Source organism: Anopheles maculipalpis, chromosome 3RL (genome assembly GCF_943734695.1).
Source record: "Anopheles maculipalpis chromosome 3RL, idAnoMacuDA_375_x, whole genome shotgun sequence".
In the NCBI taxonomy this organism is placed as follows: domain Eukaryota; kingdom Metazoa; phylum Arthropoda; class Insecta; order Diptera; family Culicidae; genus Anopheles; species Anopheles maculipalpis.
In genome coordinates this window covers 9,607,919-9,633,885 of record NC_064872.1, presented here as the reverse complement: position 1 = coordinate 9,633,885, position 25,967 = coordinate 9,607,919, and the positions used below count along the sequence as shown (strand labels likewise).

At 44.3% G+C, this 25,967-nt stretch overlaps 6 protein-coding genes across 7 annotated transcripts in view; 4 read left to right on the top strand and 2 right to left on the bottom strand.

Annotated features, from left to right (window-relative positions):
* LOC126564152 (protein PALS2) overlaps positions 1–25,967 on the top strand; it is a 536,462-nt gene that overhangs the window by 6,416 nt on the left and 504,079 nt on the right. The window lies entirely within an intron of this gene.
* LOC126564707 (homogentisate 1,2-dioxygenase) overlaps positions 1–25,967 on the top strand; it is a 650,355-nt gene that overhangs the window by 221,469 nt on the left and 402,919 nt on the right. The window lies entirely within an intron of this gene.
* On the bottom strand, positions 361–1,152 carry LOC126565306 (gamma-secretase subunit Aph-1). Its single transcript, XM_050222473.1, has 2 exons — positions 931–1,152; positions 361–858 (listed from the first exon to the last, which is right to left on the bottom strand). Exons 1-2 carry the CDS (start codon positions 1,150–1,152, stop codon positions 361–363), a joined length of 720 nt encoding a protein of 239 aa, XP_050078430.1.
* Positions 2,199–3,830, top strand: LOC126564523 (uncharacterized). The gene has a single exon (XM_050221594.1). It carries the CDS (start codon positions 2,203–2,205, stop codon positions 3,742–3,744), a length of 1,542 nt encoding a protein of 513 aa, XP_050077551.1. The 5' UTR covers positions 2,199–2,202; the 3' UTR covers positions 3,745–3,830.
* LOC126565282 (trypsin beta-like) lies at positions 8,004–8,948 on the top strand. The gene is made up of 3 exons (XM_050222446.1): positions 8,004–8,261; positions 8,329–8,666; positions 8,753–8,948. Exons 1-3 carry the CDS (start codon positions 8,004–8,006, stop codon positions 8,946–8,948), a joined length of 792 nt encoding a protein of 263 aa, XP_050078403.1.
* LOC126563882 (follicle-stimulating hormone receptor) overlaps positions 11,981–25,967 on the bottom strand; it is a 68,564-nt gene continuing 54,577 nt past the window's right edge. The window contains exons 3-15 of the mRNA XM_050220669.1: positions 20,107–20,250; positions 19,886–20,029; positions 18,912–18,983; positions 18,678–18,749; positions 18,051–18,119; positions 16,523–16,660; positions 16,302–16,442; positions 16,146–16,211; positions 15,735–15,878; positions 15,550–15,621; positions 15,168–15,466; positions 12,616–14,343; positions 11,981–12,482 (exon numbers count right to left, since the gene is read on the bottom strand). Of these exons, the coding sequence (XP_050076626.1) occupies positions 12,178–12,482; positions 12,616–14,343; positions 15,168–15,466; positions 15,550–15,621; positions 15,735–15,878; positions 16,146–16,211; positions 16,302–16,442; positions 16,523–16,660; positions 18,051–18,119; positions 18,678–18,749; positions 18,912–18,983; positions 19,886–20,029; positions 20,107–20,250 (3,394 nt within the window). The 3' untranslated portion in view covers positions 11,981–12,177. The remainder of the gene's footprint in view (positions 12,483–12,615; positions 14,344–15,167; positions 15,467–15,549; positions 15,622–15,734; positions 15,879–16,145; positions 16,212–16,301; positions 16,443–16,522; positions 16,661–18,050; positions 18,120–18,677; positions 18,750–18,911; positions 18,984–19,885; positions 20,030–20,106; positions 20,251–25,967) is intronic.

Here is a 25,967-nt window from a genome sequence, read left to right as displayed (position 1 = left end):
GTAGTTCAGGTTCTTTTGTGTCAATCGTGTGATTTAATTAAATGTTTGCTTTCTTTGTTCCAGCATCGCATCACGTGACACCTTGGGACTTCCCAGTCGCGCCCACCAACCACTTTCGGATGATCGTCTGATGTGATTCGCTTTGAAAGAAGTTTTTATTGATCGATGAAATAAAACGACAGCGTAACTGCTAAACTAATATAATATTTTGTTACATTTTGGTTTATTAGATATTAATACGAAAGAATAACTGCTAATTAATGAATGAATGTATCGAAAAGAGCGCGAATAAGTCAAAATGAAATTGAGTCTATTAATTTAAGAGCTGAGAATAACTTTACCACACTGCGACCATAGTTTTCACTTGCAAGTGAGAAACTTTCGGAAAGAAGCGACCGTCCCACCGGCCACCTGGAACGCAATCACACCCGTAATGCAAAGCACCAGGTACGAGATGCTCAGCGTAACACCAAACAGTGCGTTCGCGTTCAGCAGCGTCATGCAGGAAACGAACAGATGACTTGTCACTACGTAACCGATGTGATAGTAGTTTTTCACATCACAAGCGTTGAAAAAGATTACGCTCCAGAAGGTGTGCAGCAGTATCATGGCTAGTGACTGAGCCGCACTGATCAGCATAAACACGTCCGATCCCGCCTTCAGCCCAACCGTAGCCGGACCGACCGAATCAGCCAGTATGTTTACCAAGGAAAATGCTCCACTGATAATGCCGAACCCGAGCCCGGAAGCGTACGACAGAATGTGTCGATAGTCGGCGATGCGTACAATGTCCGTTACTTCCTGCAGGCCGCTTTCCGTCTTGCGCAGCACCTTGTACATGAGATATCGGAATCCTTCCTGCAAAGAAAGTACAGCATATGAGTCATACGGTTGGTGGGTGACGCTAGCGCAGAGAACCCGAGAACGAACCTGAATGAAGACGGAGCATATCAATCCGAAGGTAACTTGTGACGTTAGGGGATGGAATGCTAGCCACACGGTGGAAGAAAGCAGCAACGATACAAGCCAGAAGAATGAGGCAGCGATCAGGATGATGATGCGTATCGGATCGTGTGCTATCGTAAGCGCAAACATAGCCACCGGTGGACCGAACGCTAGGAAGCTGCAGCCGAAAAACTCTACCACAGTCATATTGTCTATCACTCACTTGCTAGACACAAAATACACCACAAATCGCTCCGTATTTTGGTGAGAAAACGAAAAACAACGCTTTTTCCTTCAGGTCGATGATTATTTTTGTCTTCGGGTGGAGATTGTAAACAAAGCAGCTCAGCAAGCAGCTGTCAAAAAAAATGACCCAAGGAGAATAAATCGCTTTATCTTCTATTTGTATATCTGTTCCGTTCGCACTCATGGATGAGTTTTTCCCTTCTTCTTTTATCGTACCCATCTCGCTTTCACCTGTAGCTTCACTTTTTCATTACACCTGTGGTAGGACCTCCGTCAGCATAGTCCAGGACTCGTATCCGTAGGGGACTACCGTACGCATCCAGGTGCGGTATATCGTACATTTCGTGTGTTTTTGGAGTCTTCTGCATCACAGGAGTTTGTGGATATTGTGGTATTCAACGAACGTGTTTTGACCAACCCGAAATACAAAGTCCGACAAAATTAACATCTCATATTACTGCACACAAAATATTCTAGGGGGCCTTCTCAAGTCTTTTACCATATTTTCTACTAATTGATTCAATCATGAAAAACCACACTGAAAACACAATGTGTATCCTTAGCGACATGTATTGCGCTTTGCATACGTTTAGGCGTTTTTCGCATTTTGAAGTACATATTACGCCAAGGTGGGCCATGTCGAATCTTTTATCTTAAAAAAAATTACACTTGAAATAATTTGCTTTTTCGTAAGGCTTTTCGAGAATATTTCGCTAACGGAAATCTTAGTAACTAAGCGTACCGACCAACTTGGGTGGCTTCTCCAGCAAAAACAACTGTCAGCCGACATTTTGGGACGAAATGTCAAAACACAACAAAAGAATGGGTTGACAGGGTTTGAAAAAAGTTTAGCTCCGTGAAACGCAATAAAACCTTTGCAGCTGGTAAACAAACGGCCGTGGTTAGTGAGCCCGTGGCCATTGCAGCGTACGGAATTATATTAACTTTGTTCGCGTTGCAGGTGATATTTGGACGCGCCAGTTGCGGGCGCGCGTCTCGACGACGACGACGATGAAGGCGAACGAGGTGTGGAACGCCGTTACGAAGGGTGATATGGAGAAGCTGCGCCAGCTAACCGATGCGAAGCCACCGCGGCCCGATTTCGGCAAACGGCTCGATAACCATCACTGGAACATACTGCACCATGCCGTCGTAAGTCGCAATCTGGACTGTGTGAAGCTGGTGGTGGATCATTTTCAGCCGGAAACGGGCGTCCAGTGTTACGAGGGTCTTACACCGTTGGCTCGCGCCTGTGAGCAGTCCGTTTCGGCCGAGATTGTTGGTTACCTGTTGCGTTTGGATCGAGGTGTGGTGAATACGGGAGACACGGAAAGCATCACGCCGCTACACTACGCCGTATCGAACGATCGGCTGGATTTGGTCGAGCTGCTTATTGCACACGGAGCCGATGTGAATCTGATTGACTATGCGGACGAAACCGCACTCCATACGGCCGCGTTCGATACGGGCAATATTGAAATTTTAATCTATTTGCTATTTATTGCCAAAGCCAAGTGGCAATTTATGCCGGAAGCGGATGATTTTAACGGAATCGATATATTTAGTGCCCGGGGTCCGTGTTCGGCCCGCAACAAGGTCGCCTGCTTTAAGATACTCTACAACTACGAGCATCCGGACCATATGTACCGGCAGCGGTACCAGGTCAACGACATCCTAAAGCCGGCCCTGCTCAGCTATCGCTCCCAGTCCTCTCTGATCCCGTATTTCATCGAAACGGAACTGAAATGGGAAAAGCAGGCCCGTGTTCGCTCGCTGTACGAAAGACTGATTCCCGACTACGAGCTGCTGGCGATGGTGGTGCTGTGCGAGTGTGGCCCGGTAACGGCGGAACGGGACGAGCTCGAATACATTTGGCCGCTGGTATGCTGTGTTCCGCTGCTAACTGCCGACCTGGTGCGGTTGCTAACATTCTTCATCCAGGGCGGCGATACGACCCGATCGGCCGAAGCGATATCTGCGCTGTTGATGGATTTTGTAGATTTTGCTAAATGCTCGCTAAAAACGATGAAACAAACCGTACGCAACGTTATGCCAACGGTGCTGCAGGAACTGTACGCGCTGGAAACCGTTAAGCTCAACTCGGTACTGTACGACCAGTACCGGAAGGCCGTCGAGTGTATGGCACTCATGTACGGCAACGATATGGATGCACTCGTTAAACATTTACTCACCGATCTTGGTCCCGCGAAGGTGGACATAATTTTTCCCTGTCTCAAGTATTGTTCGTACGGCTTTCTGGCACGCCGGGTAAGCGATGTAATGGCCAAACAACCGCTCTACCAGTGGCTGCTCCATCGATTCGGTACATGGAAAGTGATAAACAGTATTTTAGCTAAACCTCAGCTGGAGCTGTTCACACTCAAACGGTTGGCACGCGATACCGTCCGTGCAACGGTATGGCGTTACATGAACCGCCTGGCGCCGGACAAAGTGTACATCCTGAACCGGCGGCTCCAATCGCTCGATATACCGAATGAAATGAAACTTTATCTCGTCTATAGCGACAACTCGTCGATGCTGTACTTCATGTAGAATGCGTAAATTGGCAAATTTGGCATTTTTGCATCATTATCACTGCATGTAATTCACGGTACCGTGTATATGTGTGTTTGGCTGTGTATATGTGTTAATGCCCTGTGTATGCGTGTGCGTGTGTTGGCAGGCAGAAACCAGGCATTACCGAAGATCGATCATTCCGGTGGTCAAATAATTATAATAATAATAACAAATTATACTCCACCCGCAGAAAAACAAAACAAAAACAAACAACTATCCACCGATGTTCAGATGTTTTTTGTGATGGCTCGTAATAGGCTTGTTTTTAACATGCTTTTTTTTGTTACACGGGCATTCATTTTTACAAAACAAAATCAAAATGGTAAAATTAAGCTTTGTTGTTGATCGTGCGGCTAATTCAATGATGAATGTTTACAAATAAATAAATCATATGCAAATGTTATAAAGCAAATCATTCTCAACCGTGTTTTTTGTTCCCATAGGATGGTAATGTGGTGCACGGGTACAAAAAATGGGCCTTTTCCGTGATGGAGACAAAAGAATAAGACTACCACATTGTTTTCTTTGTAACATTTTAAATGTGAATGAAGTTGAATTTAAAAATTTATTTCTTCTCTTAAAATACTATTCTCAAAGAAAGCAAAGACAAAGCACGTGCAGAGGCGGATTTTTAGCCCCTCTGAGGACCCCTCTGAGGACCTGAGGCATCGTTCAACCGACAAAAAATACACGATGTTTTGAAACCATCGAGAACGGGTAGGCCATACATTTTGTATGGGAGTTTGAATTTTTACGGATTTAAAAGCTAATATCTTTTTATCTACTCGTCTCATTTGCGTGCAATTTTAAAGACAGGTGAGGCTATCGGCTGTCTAACGAATTACATTTAGTAGACAATTTTGAAAATTCTTCCAAGATCTTTCTTGAAATGTTCAGTTTAGGACGCTTCAAATTTTACGCGAATAGGGATATTAAAAGGATACTTCTGAAAAAAAAAAAAAAAACAGGTAATCAATTCATAAAAATTGAGGAAAAAATTCTTAAATAGACATACAAAAGGTAGTTTCAATTAGGTAAAAATGATCCTGTATTATACCATCTCTAACTAATATCCAACAGGTTCAAATCTACTTGGTCAAGCCAACAAACTCATTCTTCTACACCTCGGGCTGAACTTTTTTTTTTTATTTCAGGAACTATCTGTCTGAACTGATCAATCAACAAGATGACAATTGGTGACGAAGAATAAATTTGGAGGTCCAAGATCTCGGATTAAAAAATGTCTAACCAAAAATCACAATTATGTTGTATTATTCATAACCAAATAACACCATTTCTTAAGGAAGCAATGTTTTATGCTAGGGATGATGGAGCCGCCTGGTGTTTTATTGCTAAGCACGTTGCTGAACGGCTCGGAGAGTAGAACATCTTATGGTTAAGAATTTGATTTAATTATTGAATTAATATTTTTTACCTTGTTTTCGCTAGCATGCATACCTTACTTACATGATCAGCAGTTTTTTTTCAATTACACTAAATTAGCTTACAAATTTAAATCCGTTCACCGGGTATCGCAAACCTCTCGAGTGTCGAGAGACAGGCATCTTTAAGATAATTTTATTTGAGATGCCAAGACCTCTCAAGATGGTAGAACTAAAGCAGATGGAATCTCATGTGAGTAAGAATGAGTAAGATCACAACAGGATTGAGACTCTCAAAAAAGAACTTAGTGCAGTTGTTGAATACAAGTTGGAAACAACATTGTTGGAACTGCTGTGCGTAAACAAAAAGCCTCACAAATCGCTGAACCAATCTTGCATGAAAGCTCCAAACCCGTGCAACAGTGGAGTGTACAAGTTGAGCTATAAAAGCAAAACAAAACACTACATTTATGAGGCAAAGTCATTAACATATTTATTCTTTGATATATGCTACGTGGCGGCCCGGTGGTAGAGACCTTTTTCCCGTAGTGAGGACCTACTGTCGTGGTATCAACAAATAAAAAAAAAACAATATTTGGGCGACGTAGGTCGTGGCCGCAATCAGGCGCATTACTATTTTAATGAGCTTTTTACTATTTTAGGCGCATTACTATTTTTAATGAATTTTTTTATATTATTTTATAGCCAAAGGCTCAATCCGTGTTCTTAGGAGGACGCAATCTACTTTTTCTCCCCAGCGACACATCCCGATTGGTAAATTGTACGCGTTTCAATGTGCCCCAGATCAAATAACCAGATAGGCTCACGACACCTTCTCCTTCTCGAGGCGACTTTAGTGTCCCTAAATCGGCCCTTCGCGATGACTATAAAGATGCCCTCATGATCAAAATCCGGGTGCTCGTTCCATCTCGTTGATCGTCGTACTCTCGCTCCGCTCTCCGTACTAGAGAATCCGGTTCTACTCTTATGCAGCGCAGAAGTTTCATGCTGCTGGCACGAAAGAAGATGAGCCAGAATGTGGTCCGTAGTGATGATGTTCGGACTGCCCATCAGTCGTTACCGCAAACCTCGAGCACCCGAAAACCATTCGTTCTGTCGTCTCGAGCACATCAGGACACCGCTGACCAACCGCAGTCAAATAGTCAAATGATCACGAAAAAATCCGTGTCCAGACAGAACCTGTGCCACATGAAAGTCGCCGTCTCCATGTCTTTGAGACGTCCACGTGGCGATGTGGAGTGGCGGGATGACACAGTGTTCCCACCGGAAGGTAGCACTTGACATTTGTGTTAAAGGTGCTGACCATGGAAAAATTGTATCCCCACAACGTGTATATCACCAATCAATGATGTGCGGAAGACCATAGCTAAAGACACTATTCGAAATAGGAGAATTAGTATTGGTATCTGAATAGTAAAGGCATCGCTTCTCCAATGGGCTGTTTAATTGCTTGGTATCGGACATTAAACCCTTCTTAAATCTATGAAGGTGTTTGAAGTGAAACTTGTTATCATCACTTAGCCCGACAAGTAAGACATCAAAGTCTTTAGTGAACCGTATGTCGATTTTATGAAAAGATTTCTTCTTCTGTGAAAGAAAAGCTCGCATTGTTAACACAAATGGTAGTTCGTAATGACTTGGCAACGTCAGAGACAGCGTTATGAGCTAAAATCTTTTGCTCTTGTTGTTGAAACAGACTTTTGATGGCTCGTGTCTAACACAAACAAAATCCACACATTTGCGCACATGCTGGTGTTTTTGCTAAACACAGACTATCATCTATGTACGTTAGAGCTGTGATTTCGCTTTGAATCTCGTCATTTTGAAATGTGCCGAGATGGTACAAAGATGCTGCAACGAAATACACAACACCACATCTGTGTGCAATAAAGCTAGTTGCCCTAATAGTTGTAATAAATAATAAATAAATACCTCATGAATATGCATCAAGGAGTAGTCTACAATGTGCATGTTATGTAGACGAAGTTCTAATCTGGTACAAACCGACAGATTTAACAAGATGATCTTTGATACCATACGATGATACGATCACTGTGTAACATGTCATGCTGAATGAGGGACAGATTTTCAACTATTGTTTCCTTAAGAGGTTCTCCTTAATCCAAAAGATTTTCAAATGAGATTCACATTATAGAACTTCGTCTATAGAAACGCTTTATAACTCATTGCCTCACTCATTTTTCCCACTTGCTCTGTGGGTTTTCAATTATGAGTAGACAAAGCAGTATTCGTTTTCTAGCAAACCGTTTAACGTTTTCTGCACCTTAATGTTTTATTCCTCATTTTATATGTAAAAGTTCAGCTGAACATATAGTGATGTTATGGACATTATTATCTTTTTTATATGAGATCACTTAAAACTTCAAGAAGACAAGGTGTATCAACACTCAAAATAAACATTTCAATGACACGATGCCGGGTTTGTTTAACCGGAACGTGCATGAGCCATGAAGGGCGAATACAGACTGATTGAAGTTGCTTGATTCTAGAAGTTATTCTCATCAATTCTGACTGAACTGACTGAGACCGAACGCCATGTACAAACAGTTTGTTTAAGAAGTGTCGCACGCGCACTAGCAATCACAAAATTGTGAAATTGATGCTCTTTACTTCCTGGTGACGCGTGAAAAAGTCTTTGCTGTTTGAACAGATGAAGCTTCACTATAGAACCAAACAACATACGCACGCGAAGGAAACAGATTTTTGTTACGTAGCTTTTTGCAACACATTTACGCTCAACGATTGGGTTGGAGAATGGGTTTAAATACCGGAAAGAATCCTCCAGTCCTCACAGTTGTATCCAACGAAACGATGAAGCATATCATTGGACTAGTGCTTTTGGGGCTGTTGTGCAGCCATGCAGTGTTGGCAGGAAATGTAGACGATACCCAAGCGGAGGGTCCATCCCAATCGGGACGCATTATCAACGGCTACCAAGTGAACATCGCCAACTACAAGTATGCATTGAGTCTCTTCATAGACAACAGATACAACTGTGGTGCCAGCATTATCACGGCGATGCATGCCCTGACCGCTGCTCATTGCGTATTAGGCTTTGCTCCTTGGCGGGTGAGTTTTACTCCTGTCACTAATCCTTAACCAAAAGAAACGCTAGACTGACAAGTCAAGTTTTCAGGTAATTTTATACGGAGGTAGTTCATTCCTCAATCGCCCAGTCGTCCGAACTACAGTTAGTAGAATAGTTGTTCACCCGAGCTACAATCCTTCAGTCTCTAAAAACTTCGATGTAGCTGTTATCACGGTGCCTGCGAACAGCTTCGTTGGAAAGCCAAACATGTTTCCGATCGGGCTTCAAACCGCTCAAGTCCCAACTGGCACAATATGCTTCGTCGTTGGATGGGGTTTGTTTGACAATAACATTCAAGCGCCTTCAAACAGCTTACGTTACACCAACGTACAAACCGTCTCGGACGCCTCTTGTTCGGCAACGTTCCAACAGAGAATTATGCCCGAGTAAGTGTCCGGCAAAGCCTGACGGTGAAACATTCCCAGGATCACAACCTCTGATGAATATTTGTTCGCTTTTTTTTCCCCCACAGACAAATTTGCTCCATCAACGGCATGAATATGGAGGTTTGCAAAGGAGACGACGGTAGCGCTCTAGTGTGCGGTGGTAAATTGACTGGAGTCGTATCCTTCGGCCGTATTCCATGTATCAGTAATGCGCCCGTAGTTTATGCGAAGGTTATGGTGCCCAGCATTTTCAACTTCATTCGTAGCCAAGCGCGAATCTAAAGCAGATGCTATATTTTATGCATCTTCCATTATTACAGCTCAATGCTGTTTGCTTTGGTGTCTGAAGTAGAAATTTTAAACTGATAATAAACATTGACCGCTCCAACGTATACCATTTAACATTCATTGAGCACTCAACAAAAGGAGAAATGGAAAATCTTCTCATTCATTCATCATTCAATAAATGACATCCAGGGGTTCGGGTTAAAACTCTTGATGGTAAAGGAAAACTAATTGGAAATTTCATCTAACTAACTAACTAAATTATGATACAACGATGCACTACGCCAGTTCAAACAGACAGATCCTCTCCTCGCGATCCAGTCAAAGGTAGTGCCTAGTAGTTCATCGCTAGGAAAGCTTCGTAAGGAACTGCTGGATATTTGAGTGTACAATCTGTGTGTATGTGTTTGTGGAGTTCATAGTACCCTTCCCGTTCCCTAGAATGATACCACTCGATCTTCAAAAGTGAAATCCCAAAATCCCATAAAAGCCTTGTGTTCAAATGCTTCTTTATGCTGCAATTATGATTGAGAAACAGGAGAACTCGTCCTCCTACTTCAGTCTCCGATGAGAAGAGGAGTTTTAAATTCCAAATTCAATTTTAAATTTGAGTAGGAAATTTTAAATTTGGAATCGAATTTTAAAGTTAAGTTTGAAAATTTTCGCCGATACCAGCTACCTCCTCGAATGCATGCTCTCCTGTTACTACCAGTCGCTCCTGGTCGGAAATTAGTGCAAAACCGACCAAACTTCTCCGATCTCCTAGATGATTTCAACTTCTGTGAGACCTGGAATGTAGTCTTGAATCGTATAGAATGGAATGCTTGCTAGCCTTTGACAGGTGGACAGAAACTTTGGACTTTATATCGTGATTGCAGTGAGTAACAGAAAAATGCAACCGAAAGTCCTAGGAGCTTAAAAACACTCAACAACACTCACCGAAAAAGATGCACTGCAAAAATGTATGAAAAACAACAAACAAAATTAAAATCACCTGCATGAGATACATTTTAATAATCCACTTTATTTTGTTCATATACCCATACCGGTTGAATGGGTGAGCATACGCAGTCGATTACATTATCAGTATAAGTCATGTTTGTCCGTTTTTGGTGCCCCATTTAGGCCTTTTCCCTTCATTTTCACTAACGCACGCTGCCTCTCGATCTCTTATCTCAGCCGCACTTTGGAGTTTCGTTTCGTTCTATTAGATTTCCTCTTTCCCATCCACAAACAATCGTACAGACTTTATTATAAAACCTTTCGCAAGCAGCTTCGGGGTGCTTGGTTGCATACACAGTGTACAACAAATATACATATATTCGTAAGCACCGTAAGTACTGTATCGCTTCAACTTTTCTCTCTCATTTTGCTCAATCTTCTGTGTGCTTTCGTAAAATATGTAATGCCTCACGTACGAATGGGTGGCTTTCGTTCGGAATCAAATTCCTGGGCTGTATCGTTCGTTTAAATTTTAAAACCTAATTCCACTTCACTTCTTTCGAACTCCTAATACTGTAACCTGCATTCGATAGAAATACATCTTGGTATTCGAGCAAAGGGATCTTTGTCCCGATACATCGAATGCAAAAGTAATGGCAGTGTTGCTTTTGGAGTAATTTCGATATCTATGCTCAGTGTTGTGTTGTGTTTTTGTTCGTTTATAAACTCTCATTTTTACAATCATGTTTGTATGGTCGTATTTTATCCTGTTCTTTTGGGCAGTACCGTTTATTTTCTTAAAGTCCTTTAACTTATATGGCTGGTCAGCAATTTGAATCTTCCGTAATCGTTGCTGAAACAGTGAACGTTTATACCTTTATTGTATGTACAAATCTCGGCTAGTCTTCAGAATAAAAATAGAGAAGATTTGTAGTTTCGTATTGGTTTGCTGTTTTTTGTATCATTTGTGCATTTCCTTCTTGGTTTGTTTCGATTTTTTCCCGTTTCACTACTTATTGTCTCTGGACGGCTTCCTGCCATTACTCGTGCTGCATTTTACCTATTCCTTGCTTCGTACGTATCTTTTCAGTAGATGCTGCTTTTAATTCAGTTTAATAGTTTTTAAATGCAGTGAGGAAAACAGATGAAAAATGTCTCCAAAATTGTATTTCTACATGCGCTGGAAATCAAAGGACGCCAGCACAACTATCGACATGAGCGCTCCTAGCGGACAATGGCGTAAGCTTGTAGCTGGATGTGACCGATTGAACACAACTCGCTTGCGATACGTAGTACGCTTTGTGGTATGCAATGCGCATTGCACACAGATCGTTCACTTCCCTCACTTTCCACGAGGCGCACGAGGCAAGGTTTTAAAAGCATTAAATTAAAAGCAATTACCGCCTATTTGAAAGATTACTGTTGATTTTGACAGAATTTTGAAGTTAAAAGTTAAAGTTGATATCATTTATCAAAAATCCAATATTTAACTAATAAAAAGATTCAATTCTAAAATCCTCTTCCAATGATATCAAAACGTAAAGTCGATACCGTACTTCAACCTTTTCCTAATATACCTGTAGAATTTACCTCGCTCACAGTCCATTTCAGTTCCACCCCAGTTTCTCTCCCATTCCTTTCACCCCCTACTAAACATATAATGCACATATTTCAGCTAGTTGTAGTTGTTTTTTTTTTGTATAAAATTGTTTTAATATCACACAGTATTCCTCTTTTCTAATATTTCTTCTTCGCAACATTACGTACACATTCCTTCTATTAATTTTCTATTCTTATACTTGAATGCTGTGATTCTCTTGTCGTTTTGTTCATGTGTTTTTTTTTTTCCTTTTTGCATCAGGCTATCTATTTACAATTGCTGAACAGAATATACAGACACGCACAATTATTTCACAGAAATACATTCGTCCTTCTTCTGTCGAGAACGAACACCATCGAGATATAGAGATGTAGAGGAAAAAACAAGAAAAATAAATGTAGGTCATGTCGTGGCAGAAAAGAGAGCATCGAATGAATGAAAAGTTTTTCCGCTGTCGTATCTATGCTTTCGTTTTTGTATGTTTTATGCGGTCCTCTACAATACACACTAATGCCGCTGAGGAATTAAAAGTAATACTTAAAGGTATGGGCTATGATCGCCAAGGACACGGTCACCATCGTCTGCTTCATCTGGCTTGGGCTGTACTTCCACCACCACCGGTTCAAGGAGCGAACCGTCGAGAACCGTGACGGAGGAAGTTTCGTCCTGCGCCGTATCCTCCACTCACGGAGGTTTGGTTTTATCTTTAAGACTAGAGACGGTTGCCTGAGGATGGCCGCTACCGTGCAGGATGGCGTAGAACGGTGCGGGAGTTGCCGGCTGATTGCCGCTTTGGCTTGAGGTCGGACTGACCGCTTCGACCGTTTCATCGTCCAGCTGGACGCTGCTATCGGCAGCGGACGGTATTGTGGGCAGGAAGCGAACGCCGAGACGCGGTGGCGAACAGGACAGCTCCTGCGTGTCCTCCTGTACGGCTGATTGACGGACGAGGCGTGGTTTGCCACCGGGGATGGACTGTCGGGCTGTGCCTGTGGGTTGTGGGGAGAGAAAGCTCTATTTAAATTCACGAAAATTTGAAAAATTTCCAAGAAAAATTCCTTTTATCTAGCAAATTGCATACATATAGGCGTTTGGTGCAATTAAATAAAAATAGCTACTTACACGGCACAGGATGACCGTCCACGCGCACGCCTGGTAACACCACCGACGTGCTACCACTCGAGCGTGATATACGCCACGTTCCAGTGCTCTGAGTAGCCGTCGATCCCGAGGAATCATTCCGCGAGCTGGACAGGTTCGAGTCCTGTGACGTCTTGCGCGTTATCAACCACGATGTATGACGACGCCTTGGATCGAGCAATCGCAACGGAATACCACAGTGATGCTGAGCATTACGCCACGAGTCCGACCGTGAAGAGCTAAAGTTCTCACTAGATGACACAGAACCTGCCCGCTTATGCTGCTTCTGCTGGATCTCCGCAATCTGGTACGCGTACTGATCACCGTTCCGACCTCTTCCACGCCGATTACGTTCCTCCGCCGTGCCCCAGCTACAGAGCATCAACCTACGCCAGGTACGCACTAGAACACCCTGCCTCAGATGATGCTGCTGTTGCTGTTGCTGATGATGGTGGAAGCGCAATCGGGCCGTCTCTTGCTCCATCAACTTCGCCGAACAGTTACACGTCTGACCCGGTAGAAGCGGTGGCAACTCCTTCGATGAACGCTCCACCAACGAGTTTGTGTTGGCGGGCGTATGCCGATTGCTGAAATTGGAACTATGTCGACAGCGTCCAATACCTCGCGTGACACGCGATTCCTCAATCGCTTTACAGATCAGCACACAGTCCTTCTTGAACTGCTTGGTAAGGATGGCGTACAGGAAGGGATTGCAGCAGGAGTTGAGCGGCAGAATGAACACGGTAAACACCTTCGCCTGCTCGAGCGAGATCAGATGCAGCCCGAACACGGCCGTAAGCGAGAAGAACGCGATCGGCGACCAGCAGATAAAGTCAGTAAAGACCAGCAGTGCCATGCGTTTGGCGATGCGCGAATCGTTCGAGTTCCAGGCCTGCGAGCCGCGTATTGCACAGTACATCTTGAGATAGCACCCCATCAGGATGAGGAACGCCACTCCGTTGATGAACATGAGAAATACGACGTACGCCAGGCTGCCGGTACCCTTCTGGATCTCGAACGGCAGACACACGGCGAACACGCGGTAGTCGGACACGCCCAGCAGCGGCAGGACGGCCATCGTAATGGCGAACGTCCAGCCAACCGTCATGATGTAGCTGGCGTGCCGCAGCGACAGCCGCTTGTTCAGGTGCATCGCGTGCGTAATGGCGTAGTTGCGCTCGAGCGTAATCACCGCAAGCGTGTACACGGAAAGCTCCGAACTAAGCACCGCGAGAAAGCCGGACAACTTACACCCAGCACTCATCTGCCACGGGATAGCGTACATGCGAAATTCGCCGAGCGTTGATGCGTCGACCACGGCCAGAAAGCCGAGATAGATGCCCATGAAGAAATCGGCCGCAGCAAGATTACACACCAGAAACCTTGGTACGTCCATTTTCGAGCGGGAAAAGATAAGCACAAACACGACCGTACCGTTACCGAGCATGGCAAGTAGAAAGACGACCCAAACGCCACACCGTAGCGTCCACCAGTCGAACAGATCTTGGCACGGTAGAAAGGGCCCCGGCTCGGGGAGACATTGAATTGCACCCGGTTGGGCGGTTGGGGAGGCGTGCGTAATGCCCAGCTCGTCCTCGAAGTATTCGTCCGGGAAGGTTGGTACGTGACCGCCGGGATAGCTACCGTACTCGGCACCGTATGCGTTCAACAGGTCGTTAATTTGGGTGCCGAACTTTTTGCTTAGGTTTTCTGTTGGGAGCAAATTCGGAGAAAAGGATGCATTAATTAACAGGATCGACTGGAATGTAAATCTATGCTAGGGTTTAGTGGGAAAGTCTGCAACAAAAACCCCTGAAGTTATGCAAATCAAAGTCTGCAGAGTGAAATTGATGTAGTTCTTAGTAGTTGCAGGGGTATCAATATGCAGTAGATGAGAGATTTACAATTTGAGCTCAATTTTTCAATTGCTGATCATTTTTTGACAAGAAGTTAGTAGAAAACCTATGTCGATTTTGGATAAAGCAAATTCTTCAGTCTTTATAGCCAGCAGATATTTTCAGCGGAAGTTTTGGATGAAGGTCTTTCTCTTCTTTTTCTGGGTCATCGAATGGCTTCCTAGACTTTTTGAAACTACGTAGATCCACTACAAGGATCCACAAACGAAGAATAGAGAATACGATTCGAGTTTTTTAAATTTTCCTGCGAGATTGGCACTGGTTTCAAAACTTTCAAAAACAATCCAATACGGTGCAGGATGATGTGCCAAGTCGCGTTGAATTGAATATACAAATCGTCCCTTATTTCTGACCTCATCTGGAAACCCCTGTAATGATGTGCATTTGACGGAATATTTGCATCTAGGTTAATTCGTGAAAAGATGTACATAATAGCAAAAAAGGAATGCTCTGAGATTAGCTATGCTAAGCCAGCCTTTCCTTTTCTAAGAAGATGGATTTCAATAGTTTCATTACTACCATTGCTGACCACAACAGCAGCATCCTAGCTTTTCTTATAAAGTAATTCTTGGAAAAAGAACATTGCACCACCCGGCCACACCGAATACATTCACTTACGCAATTGCGGCCAGATATCGTTGTAGCTGTTGTTCCACAGGCTCATGTCGAACTCGTTGTCGGTCGGGAAGAGTACGTTCTCGCGAATGTTGAAGGTATTAGGAACTTTCGGTAGGGCTGTCGTGAGCGGCAGAAAGGAACAGCAGTGATAGGCGTACGACAGGACCAGCGTCTGGATGCGAGGAAATGCTTCCGGTGGTGGAAACTCGCGAAGGTGCGGATTGTTGAACGTTTTCAGATGCAGCAACCGTTCGAGTCCGGCCGTCGGTAACTGCGGGAATAGGTTATTGCCTAGGTTTCTGGTAGGAGAGAACGCGGGCAACAATAGTCAGAAATTATGACATTTACTAGGGCAGCTTTGCCATCAATTCGATCCACTTACAAGTCTTCAAGCTTTTTCAACGGTCGAAAGGCGTCCGGATGGATGAAGAAAACTTGGTTCGATTCCATGTCACTAAGGATGAGAACGCAAAGCAAAAACCAACATTCCAAATGAGATAAATGCAATTGAATTTAATTTCACCGATGATTTATTCGCAATCGCGAAACGCACGGTGAACTACTTACAGCACTTGCAGCCGGACCAGTCCGATGAATGCATCGTGCGGAATGGATTCGATTTCATTGTTCGAAAGCAGCAGATCGTGTAGCTGACCGAGACTAGAGAACGGTGCACCGTGCAGTGAGCTTATCCTGTTGCTGGCTAAATCTCTGTGTTGGAATTGGACGGTGTTTGGAAGATGCCGATGGTGCGTTTATTTTTCCCAACCGTTCCCAACCAACCGCCGGGTAGTTTCCGGAAAACCCGCAGACACAAACACCGGAGATGGGAAAAATAGACAAACGAACGAATGGTGGCAGCGACCAAGGGAAGATAATAAAGAAAAATGTAATTTTCTTGGACTTTTACCACCGTTTGCTTTATCTCTTGCACTCGCCCCAAAGGGCAAGTGCAGTGCAAGAAGGGCGCATACTTACAGCAATCTTAAATCACGACAGTTTGTTACATTTGGAATGCTTAACAATATATTGGATTTCAAATCCCTGGTAAGAAAGTGAAGGAAGTGGAGGATAGAAAATAAAATGATTCACATTGAACAACGGGAACTGGAACACTCTGGAACGCATACTTACAAGCTTCTCAAGCGGGGTGAAGTCTTACAAATATGATCAGGTATTTTGGACAGGTTGGCTCGGTCCAGCCGGAGCACCTCGAGCGAAGTGCAACCTTCCAGTGGAGGTAGTTCATTGAGGCCGCGCACATCGGAAAGAATTCTGGAAAAACGGGAAGACGAAATGCACGGTATGAAAGAGAGGGTTTGTCAAAAAGGATTTGGATTTGTGGATTCACGTACAGCTTTCGAAGCCTTGGCATGTTTTGGAGTGCGCCGGGTTTGATACCGGCCAGCGGGTTGGACTTTAGATCCAGTGAGACTAGATTTTTGGGGAAATCGCCCTTCGATATCCATCGGATGCGATTGTTTGATGCCGAGCTGGAATGAAATATAGAGAGTGTTCGTGGTAGATAGAGAGATAAAGTATTTTTTACCAAACTTTACAATACGCGAGCAATTTTTGTCAAAGCATAAAGTGAAGACACAACTCCTGACGTCTTCAAAATAAAGCCTTTCTTCGTTCGTTTGAAAAACTATAAAATTGTGCTAAAATTTTCTCGTCCGCTTGACGCTTTCTTTCCAACGTTCTTGCACGCATCCCGCAACCAGACGAAGCAACAGCGACACTATTGTCCACTGTCGCAACAGGAGACATCCCGAGTGACAGTTAGCAGAAGAAGAAGCTCAACGTTTTTCCTTCGGCTCCCCACGTGGCTTTTGCTGACGAGACAAAAGTGGCTCACCAGGACCACTAATAGAATACGACGTAAATCTTACAGCAGAAATGTGGAAAGGCTTATGAATAATGAATGAAGCCGGAAGCGTAAGCTGGACAGCACACTGTCCACGGGGCGACGAACCTTTGCCCTGTTCGCGAGTATGATCCCGCCACGACGCCTAGCATACAAAAGATATCAGCATTGGGTGACCTCCTAGGGTCTTCCATGAAAAATCTTTCCTTGATAGACTCCCATTAAATAGCAACTGGAACGAACGGATGCTGTGAGCGACTACTTGAGCACAGGACGTCAGTTAAGATTGTGCCCGTCGGCGGTTCTTCCTTACCAACGGACCTGGCTAATGGGAAGGTAAATCCAATTAGTTAAAAAGCCAGTACATGGAAACCAGCACAAAGAGCAAATAATTGCCCCGATATGCCTTCGCTGCAGTCTTGAAAAGATCGTGTTTTTTCCTTCTCTATAGTTTAAGAGATGATTTTTCATCCCCATTTCTCAGCTTCGTTAGGGGTGATAGTAATATCCTGCTTTATTTTTAATCGCCGGGTAGGTAAGGTGGAAAATTGGCTTCCTTGTGTAATTGTGGTGTAGTACTGGGGGCCATCTTGGGCAATCGGCAATGAAAGAATTGAACGATGAGGTTATGTGAAATATAAGAGATTAAATTGGCAGTAAAATAGGTCTTGTGAGGGCTTGTTCCTTTGCGGGGTGGGTTTTATGTAATGAAAAACGAAATTCGGTTCCAGTTATTTGCAGAGGATAAACTGCAGTTTGAGAATTTATCCAGGGAAGCACGCCAAGACCATTCGTTTCTACTTTTTTTTTGTTGAAGTGTTCAGAATCTAATCCGCCCCGGTTGTTACCGAAACCGATTATAATACTGTTAGAGGTTGAAAGGGTAAAAAGTTACACATCACCTCGTGATCCTTACCAAGAGAAGGCCAAAGTGCATTACTTCTTCCCACATACTCGCTTATCCCATATCCGTAGTCCCTTCACCCGGAAAAGCTGACAACTGATTGCATACTTACATTTCCTGCAGCATCATTAGGTTCTCAAGGCCAACAGGCACAGAGCTTAAGCTATTATCGTCTACATCTCTGCAAAGAAAGGAAGGAATAAATGTTGGTTAGTGCACTCGGTTTTGAACGTCGGATATGCATTGCCAACCATCCAACCCACCAACCCGGTCACATTCTCCTTGACTCAATAGATTTATTTTACAACGCCTGAAAGTTTTAATCGTCCACAGGCTAACACACACACGTAACAGGAAATTCTCTAACCAGGACACAGAGCAGGATGATTTTTGCACTACGAGTGTCCTGTGCAAGGTTTTATGCAAATAGTTTTGGCAAACTTTACCTCCTTTAGTTCAGTTCAGTTCAAACCATCCTTCAAACTGAATTCAAGTGAATTGTTTTAGTACCTCCCGATAGTTTGTATTCCAAGCTCTTTTTTTATTTGCTGTAGACTTTCATAGGATTTATTTGCGTGTGAAATTTATCGAGAACCAATCGGAAGAAGGATCGTTTGTTCTGGGAATTTCAAATTGCTCGTTATTTCCTCGGATGGTTTCGTAGGCAGAGCGACAAAGAATTTGGGATGACGTGATGACTGGATGGTTAAGCGGAAGGTGATTTATTGTAAATACTTACAAAACTTTGAGTCGTGTTAGGTTTGTTAAAGCACCGGAAGTAATTTCACTTATTTGATTTCTCCTTAATATTCTGAAATGAAGTAAAACGGTCAATTAGAATGATTAGAGAGAAGCAGTCTAATTAAAATGCATAACGAGAAAGATATTGCATAGCTTTGTTACTCATTTCTCGTTATTTTTAAATAGGGTTTGTCACCTTTACGGTCTTTTTTAGTAAAAATGTTATACTTACAACATGTATAAATTATCCAAAACGGGAAAATCTCTTTCTCTGATTATTGTAAGTAAATTATTACCTAGATTTCTGTAAGTAAAAACCACAACAAAGAGAAATTAATCAAAACAGAGGGTTTTCCTCACACTCACAGCTTGTCCGTCCGTACGCTTAACAGCTAAGTGGTACAGTATTATTCAAACCCACACAGTTTCCATTTCAACGTTCTTAAACAAAACCTGCTTTCAGCAGAGACAAAAAGGATATCCGAGCCGAGCGTTGTAGTATATAGCTTTCAGGCTGATTGCGTCCACGGGATCACTTTCTTCAACGGTGACACACATTTCTTTTCACAAACGTCGCCGATGAAATAATGTCATAGAGCTAGGAAAATCTCGGTCAAACCATTGCCACATCATTCAGCAGCAACGAAACCGGTTTCCGGTGTGGGGGAAATGCGAAAAACCCTCCCCACGGGGGAGGGGGAGGGGGGGGGGTGGCGGTGAACAGGAAAAGCTGCTGGAAATGCGCCAACCATTGCATCTTGCTTTGTATGTATCATGTGTCAGATGTAAGCTCAAAGCGATAACTTCACGGAAAGCGATATTCATGTCACAATGTGCCATTGTTCGAATATCGTACGTTCGATGGTTCGACTGGTGCATTCTGTGGATGCACTTTTCCAAAAGAAGCATTGAGTGGCAAGTGGCACGATTTATGATTGATTATTCCATTCATGTGCGGGGACATTTTGAAACAAAATTTTGACAGATCTATTTCGGGTCGAGTGCTCGTTTGCCGCTGACGTTGAGCGGGACTTGAAATATGAAAGCAAATTGAATCAATTTTGATACGTCACCACTTGAAAGAGGGAAATGAAGAAAAAGTTTTTCCACTCTATCGCTGGAAAACAACTTTATACACTCTATTTGTGCTCAATTAGCTTTTGCCGCTTGAAACTTTAACCTCTAGAAATCAAAACTTGCACTTACAAAGCTTCTAATGATCTCAGTCCGATCAGTGCATCCGTCGGTACCCGCTGCAGCAGATTGCCCTCCAGTCTCAGACTCTTCAGGAAGTGAAACCCCCGAAAGGTAACGTTCTCCATGTCGGCGATTAGGTTGTTGTCTAGGAAGCTGCAAATAATAAATCAAAACAAGCTCAGAGATGAAGTTTAGCTTACCTGGTTTGGCTGTGTTTGTGCAATACTTACAGCGTGGTTACCGTCCGGATGCGTCTCAGTGCCTCCGTTGGGACGCTCGCCAAACCACAGCCCTGCAGTGCAATCTTCTTCAGGTTCGACAGCCCAAAGAACGCCTCACTGTTGATGTGATCCAGCTTGTTGTGGGAAAGGATTCTGTAACGGGAGCGAATTAGCAGGAAGTTTCGCTTTTAGTTTTCCGGTTTGTGCGTTCAATTAGCAGGGAGCGAATTGAATCGGAAGGATTGAAGCATTCTCGTAGCTCCGGCAAAGGATGCTCCATAGCGTGCGGGCGCTATGGCATAGCAAAGTGAGGTTTTTTTTTTTTTTTTTTTTTTTTATTCATAAGGGACGGCCAGGCCGTATTGCTTACAATAAACTTAAAATTAGTATACTCCTTTCCTCTTTGCTGGGAGACATTTCCTTCTCCGAGCTGTGAAAGGGCACCATATCCCGGGTGTGCTCGGTTGTTCCGTTGCGTAAGTTCCGTCATCCAAAGCCAAAGTCGTGTTCCTAGCGAGGGTCTTATCATGTGAGGGTATCTTATCCCGGGGTATGTCAGGCGTTTCCATGCTCGTGGTCCAGGTGGTAGCGGGGGTCTTGATCGTTTTCCATTTCGAAGATTCCTGATTGTGTCCAGTCTTGAAGTCTTCCTCTCCCTTTCGCTGGGATGTCCATCCATAGCATTGGCCGCTGCAACTGCTTCCATATGGTACCCAACCCTTCACGCATCGTACTCATTCATACATTCATTCATTCATTCATCCATTCATCCATCATCATTCATACAAGCGAGGTACAACATATATAAGACAGACAAACAGTGGGAGTAGTGGGGGGAAGGTGATCACACTAATAATCCGTTAGCACGGCAGAAGAGAAAGATTACTCTCAGGTAGACCTCGTCGCAGTCTCCCAGCAGGTCCCGAATTGGAGTATCCGGCAACTTTCCAATGCCCCGGACTGCGTCTAACAAGGCGGGTCGAGCAGCCTCGTATTCCACACAAGACCATAGAAGATGATCTATGTCATGGTATCCGAGGCCGCAGCCACATACTTTGGAGTCGACCTGTCCTATACGCTGGAGATGCGCGCCCAAAGCGAAATGGTTAGACCTAAGCCTAGACATCATTCGAATGAACGCACGATCACCTGAGATGCCGTGGAACCAAGGCTTCAAGGACACTTGGGGAGTGATCGAATAAAGAAACCTCCCGAGCTCATCGGTGTCCCACAAACTCTGCCACCGAGCCATGCAGAGAGACTGTGGGGCACGCATGTACTCGTGAGGTAAGATAAGCCTGTCGAAAAAGGACCCTTCCGAAGCACCCTTTTTGGCCAATTGGTCTGCCTTTTCATTGCCGAAGATTCCGCAATGTGCAGGCAGCCAAACAAGAGATATCCGGAATGATTTCTCAAACAATGAGCTTAAGACCTTTAATATTTCTTTTACGAAGTAGTCCGGGCTCTTAATAGCCTTCACAGATTTTAATGCTTCGACAGCGCTTAAACTGTCGGAGAATATAAAATATTCTTCTGGAGGACAAGCACTTATTATTAACAAGGCGTAAAAGATTGCGGCGAGCTCCGCTACATATATCGAGCATGGCTGGCGTAGTTGGAAATATGCCTCGGATACAATGTTATATACGCCAAAACCGATGCCCTGCTCTGATGAGGATCCGTCAGTATAAAAATGGTTGCTGTTACAATGGCCATACTTTTCCACAAAAATGCTGGGAATTGCTGTCCTGCGAAGACTATCGGGGATAGACTTGGTTTGCTCTCTCAACGAGGTGTCTACTCTAAACCGGGAACTGCAGGACCCTGGTAAGCTGGCACGATTTGAATTAGCTTGAGTGCTAGGGTGTACCTGTAAGGAAGTAAAATCATGAAAGGTTTTCATGATTTTACATTTAGAACCTATCTCATGCAGTGTTCGAAAGTTCTCGATTATCAATGGGTTTGATACTGTAGAGCGTACGAGAAGGCGAAGCGACAGTAGCTCAAAACGGAGCGGAAGCGGCATCACTCCACACATCACTTCGAGCGACATCGTGTGGGTTGATTTCATACAACCCAATGCGATTCTAAGACAACGGTACTGGATACGTTCAAGACGGATCAAATGCGACTTGGATGCCCAATGGAAGCATATGCATCCATATTCCAAGACGGACAGTATCGTTGTCTTATATAGCTTGAGGATATCTGATGGGTGTGCACCCCACCAGAATCCTGTAATTGTTCTGAGAAAATTGATTCTTCTAGTGCATTTTTTGACGAGATAGTCAATATGTGCCCTCCACACATTCTTGCTATCGAACCAAACGCCTAGGTATCGAAAAGATCTGGCAATGGATATCTTTTTGTTATACATATGTATATCAAAATGGGGGTTTATCAAATTATTGCGTCTATTATTCTCTGTGTCGTAGAAAAACGAGAAAATGAGCATTTCTGTTTTCTCGGGCGAAAACTCGATACCTAGGTTTCTGGCCCACACTTCTAGGTTGTCCAGTGTGGTTTGCAAAGGCCTTTGAAGATCTGCGATGTTGTTGCTGGCGACTGATACAACACCGTCGTCCGCCAATTGCCGTAAGCTGCATCCGGGAGCTAGGCATGTATCTATATCGTTGACATAAAAGTTGTACAGCAAGGGACTCAGGCAGGACCCTTGTGGTAGTCCATAGAAACTGGCTCTTCGAATTTTTAGATGGCCGTTATCGAAATTCATCGCCTTTTCCGAAAGGAGGTTAAAAACGATGTTATTTAATTTCGGGCTTAAGCCCGCAGCTTCTAACTTTTGACACAGCACATGTACTGACACTGAGTCAAAAGCCCCCTTGATGTCAAGAAATAGAGAGGCCATCATTTCCTTTCGGGAATGCGCCAGCTCTATTTCGGATACAAGAAGCGCCAAGCAGTCGTTGGTACCCTTGCCTTTGCGAAATCCAAATTGGGTACTTGACAAAAGGCCGTTGGACTCGAGCCAGTTGTCCAATCTAAAAAGAATCATTTTCTCAAAAAGTTTTCGCAGACACGACAACATCGAAATCGGTCGATACGAGTCAAACTCTGATGCGGGTTTGCCAGGTTTCAACAGGGCGATAACCTTCACCTCCCTCCATTCCAACGGGACGGTATTAAGCTCCAACATGATGTTGAAAAGCCTCAATAGCCGTTTCTTCGCCAGATCTGGAAGGTTATGGAGCAACTTGTTCCTGATACGATCCATTCCTGGCGAGGAATTGTTGTTGGAGTACAGTGCAAGCGAAAACTCGACCATTGTGAAGGGGGAATCCATTGAGGAATCACTACCAGGAGCACTCTGAGTGAAAGGAGGTGCTTGAGCGAAGTCTGGGCAGATTTTCTGAGCAAATGGCTCTAGCCATGCCCCGGAAACTCTTTCGCTCTCGTTGGACGCTCTGCTATTTCGCATCCTTCTCGCCATGCTCTGTAGCGAACTGAGCGAAGTGGAAGGACAGAGGTTATTTACATACCTCCTCCAGTAGCTTCTCTTTTTTGCCTTAAGCAAGTTTTTGCACTTGCGCTCCAGTCCTCTATATTGATCATATAGATCTGTGGAGGCAGTGGCTCTATACTGGGCAAAAGCCTTCCTCTTCGCTGAGAATGCCGCTTGACAATCCGCATCCCACCAAGGAGTAGGGGGTCTTAAGAAATTCCTTGCCTGTGGGGGCGGCCTTGTTTGGGCACCAAGGGCGCACTCATTTATCGCTAAAACGAGATTTTTGTGCTCCTCGTTTGGAGAGAAACTGGGTTCAATACGGCGTAGCCAAGCAGACATTAGATCGCCGTATTTCGTCCAGTCGATGTTCCTCGTCAAGTCACATTCGACGGGAACTGGATCGGCTGAACGAATCCCATTGATAATAGAGATCTTGATTGGCAGATGGTCACTGCCAAGCGGGTCTTGGATAACCTTCCATGTTGAATCCAACCCTAAGGATGACGTACATAGAGATAGGTCTATTGCGCTATTCCGTGCCATAGGTGATGACACCCTAGTTGCTTCACCAGAGTTTAGAATAGTCAACCTAAATGTGTCGCAGAAATCCCTAATGATTGGTGCACGGTTATCATCGTGCAAGCATCCCCAATCTTGCCCATGAGCGTTAAAATCGCCTAGGATAAAAAACGGCTTTGGTAGAACCGTAGCTAGCGTTTCAAGATCCTTTTTGATCTTCTCAGAGTCAATGTTGGCTCCCGGTGGGATATAAATAGAAGCAATAGAAACGTCAAGATTTCCTAGCTTTGCCTGGATCGCGACATATTCGATGCCCTCGGGTGTAGGGAGGGGTACTCTGCTGAAGCTGTGACTACTTCGAATACCAATTAATACTCCCCCACCACGCCTATTACTAGTTGGGTCAAAACGATCTTGACGTATGATGTTATATCCCGGGAAGGTTATTTGTTTTTCTGGTGAGAGCCAAGTTTCGCTTAGGGCAAACACATTGCAATTATGATGCCCTAATAAAATTTTGAGTAGGTCTATTTTTCCAATAAAACTTCTGCAGTTCCATTGTAGTATGGTAGCCATTGGACATATTATTCGTCCATACGGACCATCATACTAAGACAAGGCCATTGTTGCAGCCATTGTTTGACCATTCCTCTTAGGAAAGGGAAAGCCAAAGGGATCATACCCGCAAGTGGTTGCGGGAGGTGGAGGGACTCGATCAGAGATTGGAGAATCTCTGTTAGGCTAGGGATCTGGGAGAAGGATCTGGGTTCACTTGGGAACGCCAGGTTTTTGGGACTCGGTTTTTCACGGGATTGGGAGGGAATACTACGAGAATCACGTGTGGGTTTGTCCCGTGGGGGGAGTGGCGTTGTTTCCACGTGACGCCGTGGTGCCTTTTTGGGTAAAGATTGTATCTTTTTTAAGGTCTTTTTTGTTGGCAACCTTGGGAAGATCGATCGTTTTACTCCCGTGAGTGGAGCCAGATTGGGCAACGATTCGTTTTCCGCTGCTACTGAGAGCGGGTCGAACGGATTCACGCTTGGGGCCGTCTTCAAAACATCGGCGTACGATCCCCTGGCACTTTTTATTGTGGCCCGCTTGTGCTCTGCCTGTCTTCTACGGTAGACAGGACAGGAGTTTACCTCGTGCCATTGCTGATTGCAATGCAGACACTTTTCGGCTGCGGACTTGCACTCTAATGTGGAGTGCGCTCCTTTGCACTTACTGCATTTTGTTGCATTCGTGCAATAAGGAGCGGAATGCCCAATCTGACTGCAGTTAATGCAAGTCGCGATTTTAGTTACAAATGGTCGACGGATTGGTACTCGAAGTCCCTCAAAAAGAAGGGAATTTGGCAGGACTGTACCCTCGAAGGTGATTCGGAGCGAGGATGTCTCGCGATACACCTTCTTTCCGTCAACCATGCTTGAAGCGTACAATTTTTTTACCTCAAGGACCTTGGCACGAGGAGTTGATTGGTGCAAAAATGCCCCCTCTCCGTATTTTAGGATGTCCTCTAGGGGGTATTCGAAATCATCTACAACACCGATGATTTCCACCAATCCACCGGGTATATATACCCGGTAATCCTCCGTAAAGGACGGGTCGGCCGCTATCATATTGGCCTGTGCCCGGTCTTTTGCAGAGACCCGCAACTTGTTCGGACGCAGCCGAAGAACATCCAGGACCCCTGGATATTTTTTATAGATCGATGCTGTGATCGATCTTACATCCAGGGGCTTATTCCTGGGCATGAAGAAAATATCATGCACCCCTTTATAGGATGCATGATACGCCCTGCTTCTCGGTTTCGGCTCCACTGCGGGAGACGCCGACGAGGCCCCGTGAGACAAAACCGTTCTTTTCTTTGCCGTTAGTCCTGGAT

Coding starts and splice junctions, on each gene's coding strand:
- LOC126565282 (XM_050222446.1), top strand. CDS start 8,004: ATGAAGCATATCATTGGACTAGTGCTTTTGGGGCTGTTGTGCAGCCAT. Junction 8,262..8,328: donor TAGGCTTTGCTCCTTGGCGG/GTGAGTTTTACT, acceptor TCAAGTTTTCAG/GTAATTTTATACGGAGGTAG. Junction 8,667..8,752: donor CAACAGAGAATTATGCCCGA/GTAAGTGTCCGG, acceptor TTTCCCCCACAG/ACAAATTTGCTCCATCAACG.
- LOC126565306 (XM_050222473.1), bottom strand. CDS start 1,152: ATGACTGTGGTAGAGTTTTTCGGCTGCAGCTTCCTAGCGTTCGGTCCA. Junction 859..930: donor TATGCTCCGTCTTCATTCAG/GTTCGTTCTCGG, acceptor CTTTCTTTGCAG/GAAGGATTCCGATATCTCAT.
- LOC126564523 (XM_050221594.1), top strand. CDS start 2,203: ATGAAGGCGAACGAGGTGTGGAACGCCGTTACGAAGGGTGATATGGAG.